This window comes from Halyomorpha halys, unplaced genomic scaffold, assembly GCF_000696795.3.
Source record: "Halyomorpha halys isolate HHAL.00 unplaced genomic scaffold, Hhal_1.1 Scaffold694.1, whole genome shotgun sequence".
Classification (NCBI taxonomy): domain Eukaryota; kingdom Metazoa; phylum Arthropoda; class Insecta; order Hemiptera; family Pentatomidae; genus Halyomorpha; species Halyomorpha halys.
This window is the reverse complement of record NW_027111898.1, coordinates 53,975-55,823: the sequence shown is the minus strand read 5'-3', so window position 1 is coordinate 55,823 and position 1,849 is coordinate 53,975. Positions and strand designations below refer to the sequence as shown.

General features: G+C 25.0%; 2 protein-coding genes across 4 annotated transcripts in view; both read left to right on the top strand.

Annotated features, from left to right (window-relative positions):
- LOC106685451 (phospholipid scramblase 1) overlaps window positions 1-1,849 on the top strand; it is a 10,834-nt gene that overhangs the window by 8,096 nt on the left and 889 nt on the right. The gene's annotated exons all lie outside the window — the stretch shown is intronic.
- LOC106685450 (ankyrin repeat and MYND domain-containing protein 1) overlaps window positions 7-1,849 on the top strand; it is a gene marked incomplete at its 3' end in the record, with an annotated part of 54,783 nt that continues 52,940 nt past the window's right edge. The window contains 2 exon segments of the mRNA XM_014428124.3: window positions 7-1,330; window positions 1,398-1,565. Of these exon segments, the coding sequence (XP_014283610.1) occupies window positions 1,232-1,330; window positions 1,398-1,565 (267 nt within the window).

The following is a 1,849-nucleotide window of genomic DNA, read 5'->3' as shown; positions in this document are numbered from 1 at the left end:
ATTCCTTTCATCTTCACACACGGTCAATCAATAATCTTCCTATATTAAACTATGTTGTAATAAATGTTTGCAGTAATATAATAAAATTAACCTGATACTTGAAATAACATCCTGTGATAGTTTTTATTTGTGCCATTAAGTGCAAATGTGGTGTAAGTCAGTTGTGAGATATTCACAACTTTATAATACTTTAATAAGAAATAATAATTTTTTTCTTAAAACTAGTCACAAGCTTACCATAAATCACAAGCTTAGCCAAATATTTAAAGTTAATACTCTAAGTAACTAATGAAACAATTATTTTTTCATGAAAACTAACTTTGGTGAGAAGTGAGTGACTTACACCACTTTTGCTCTCAACAGCTCATTTAATTATAGATAGCTCTTCCTTCATTCCTAAATAGTGTAAACAAAAAAAATCTTTCCACCAAGATTAAAGTGTAACATATGTTTTAAAATTATAAGGTTAAATTCAAAAAGAATATACGTAAAGATACAAAATTAGAAATAAATTAGTAATTTAGATTAAAATTGAAATTTTTTATTAATGATAAAAAAAAATATCATAAAAATTAAACATAAACAAAACTTTTTAGGACACAAATATTAATTTTTATAATGTTTATGTTAGTTACACTTATTGGTTATCCACTAGAGAATTATAAATTCTAATGGTAAAAATACAAGATGTAAAATTTAATTATGAAAGGTTGACTTAAAAGTTTCAGTATAATCGTATTGAATAAGCTGTTTTATTTATAATAAATATTATATGAATGTACAGTAGTAGTAAGGATTTTTTTTTCATATGACTGACTAAGTAAAAAAAAATTGTTTTAAACTTTGAATAATTCCATAAGTTTTACTTCAGAACTACAATTTTATCACGGAATTTCTTCAACAATAAATTAATATATTTTCAATATAATTCTGTGACAAAGTGAACATTTTTTTTCTAGTAAAAGTTTTAATATTTATAATTTATTTTGTTGAATTGATGCACAAAATGGAAAAGTTATTAATTAGTTTTATATAAAGTCCTTTATCTACAATAGTTGGTAAATTCTAATAGTAATAATATAAAAAAATTAATTTTAAAGACTTGCAATTTTCAATAAAATCATATTGAATAAGCTGTTTTATTTATTGTCAATATTTACATGTAAATTGAAATTTATGTACTAAGTCCAAAATTTATCTATATAATTTTAATTTGCTCAAATTGCTTGGAATGATGGCACTTCCCCAATATGAAATAGTATTCAGGGGCCATTTGAGTAAGTTTGAACAGAAAGAAGGAGATGGAGAAGAAGTATACATTACAAGAAAGGTATATTTGGAAGTGAACAAGATGTTCCAAAACCTTACAGAATGTTTAAGCACTGAAAATGTTTTAGGGACTTGAATATTATACAGGCAACTTTAAAAGAGATGCATACAATGGACATGCTAACTACTTTGCCAATTCGATAAAACGTGGTATGTGGGCTTATGATGGCAACTTCTGTTCTAACAGTATAGAAGGCTTTGGTACTTTGTCTTACGGCGATGCCACTTATTTTGCTGTAAGAAATAATCATAATTAGTTATAAAGGTGCTAGAAACATATTTTTTTTAGTTTTACAAATATTTGCTAATGGTAACGATAAGTGTTATGTGCTGTCATCTAATTGCTGGAACTATGGCAAGCTCTGAATTAATATTGATTTAATCTTTTATCTTAATGAATTTCATTCACAAATGCAATATTATTGAATAACTAATCAGGATTATACACTCAGCAATAAAGGTGATGGAGTTCAGGATTTTCATTTAAAAAATAAACCCAGAATATTTATATATATATATA